The sequence below is a fragment of the Mus caroli genome, chromosome 6 (genome assembly GCF_900094665.2).
Source record: "Mus caroli chromosome 6, CAROLI_EIJ_v1.1, whole genome shotgun sequence".
Taxonomy (NCBI): Eukaryota; Metazoa; Chordata; class Mammalia; order Rodentia; family Muridae; genus Mus; species Mus caroli.
The window spans coordinates 121275589-121276841 of NC_034575.1; the positions used below are offsets into that span (position 1 = coordinate 121275589).

Below are 1253 nucleotides of genomic sequence, written 5' to 3' on the forward strand. Positions count from 1 at the left end.
ACATCTGGATCCAGAGACAGCTGGATACTGTGTGCTCCAATAGGCATAGCTTGAGCATAGAAGACCTCAAAGCTTGCTCCCTCAGTGACACACTTACTCCAAAAGGACACACCTCCTAATATTGTCACTCCCCATGGACCAAGCTGTCAAACATATGAGTCTATGGGGGCCATACCTATTCAAACGACCACAGTGCCCCATGGCCAACTGCTCTCTGCACTTTGACCAGTGGTGGCTGTGACCTCTGCTGCACAGAGAAGCTTCTTTGGGGACATCCTCATCATCTTTCATGTCACCTCCTTTATTGTAACTNTCCCTCTCTCCATCCGTGGCTAGTCAAATCACTTGCTGAGCTCCACTGTCCATGCACTGTGGTGTCATTGCTGAGCACTGTACAAAATGCCCATGGTCCAAATGCCTTCGTTCTAATCTAGAAGGAGTTTGAGTCAGGTGATAACTGGCCAACAGCATTCATGCGGAGGTCTTGGTACAGGCTTAACTGAAGCATCGTTTCTTGGAAACCTTTCTCTGCAGGGACCTTGACCTCAGACCCCTATGATTTTGCCAACTCCTGGGCCCTGAGCAGTGAGGAACAGCGGTGTAAACGGGCATCTCCTCCCAGCAGGAACTGTGAGAGCTCCTCTGGGGACATGCATCAGGTGGGTACTGTCTGGCCTGGATGTGGTCTGCATGGTTTGTGACTCCTAGAATTAAGGCAAGGGACTTGGTATCGTGGTTTCTTCCTCTCTTCAGGGGTTGGGTGAGAAATGGGTCTCTCTGGCTGTTCAGTATGAGGTGCTTATGAGTCTTTTTTAGATTGAAAACTTATTTCAGTGAGAATTTTGTCTAGTTCTAATATTTTCCTTGGCCTTGTGCTTTCTTTAAAACTGGGTAGGTATAGCTAGTATCTCCANNACTTTGTGAGGCAATAGCAAATAACGTGGTGCTGGACAACGGAGATTATTAGAGTTCTGGAAGCTGGGGTGATGGTTCTGCTATCTGGTATAGGTACTCCTACCTTATAGTCCAGTTATATTGTATACAAGACAGGAATAAGCAAAAGAAGAGCTGCCTGTGTCATTCTACTTACCAACGGGATGCTCACATCACTNTAGTTACAGAAGGCTCACCACATCACTGTATGTGTGGAAGGATGGCCAGCATCCCTCTGCCTGCAAAAGGGTTGTCCACATCACTCTACCTGTAGACCTTTCCTTCTTCAGGAGCTAGATATCACAAGATTCTAAAGGTTC

The 1253-nt window shown here is 47.2% G+C and overlaps 1 protein-coding gene across 1 annotated transcript in view; it reads left to right on the forward strand.

The window, feature by feature from the left end:
* The window catches only part of Vwf (von Willebrand factor), a 137928-nt gene that overhangs the window by 18742 nt on the left and 117933 nt on the right, over nucleotides 1-1253 (forward strand). Inside the window, exon 6 of the mRNA XM_029478271.1 lies at nucleotides 535-659. Within this exon, the coding sequence (XP_029334131.1) occupies nucleotides 535-659 (125 nt within the window). The remainder of the gene's footprint in view (nucleotides 1-534; nucleotides 660-1253) is intronic.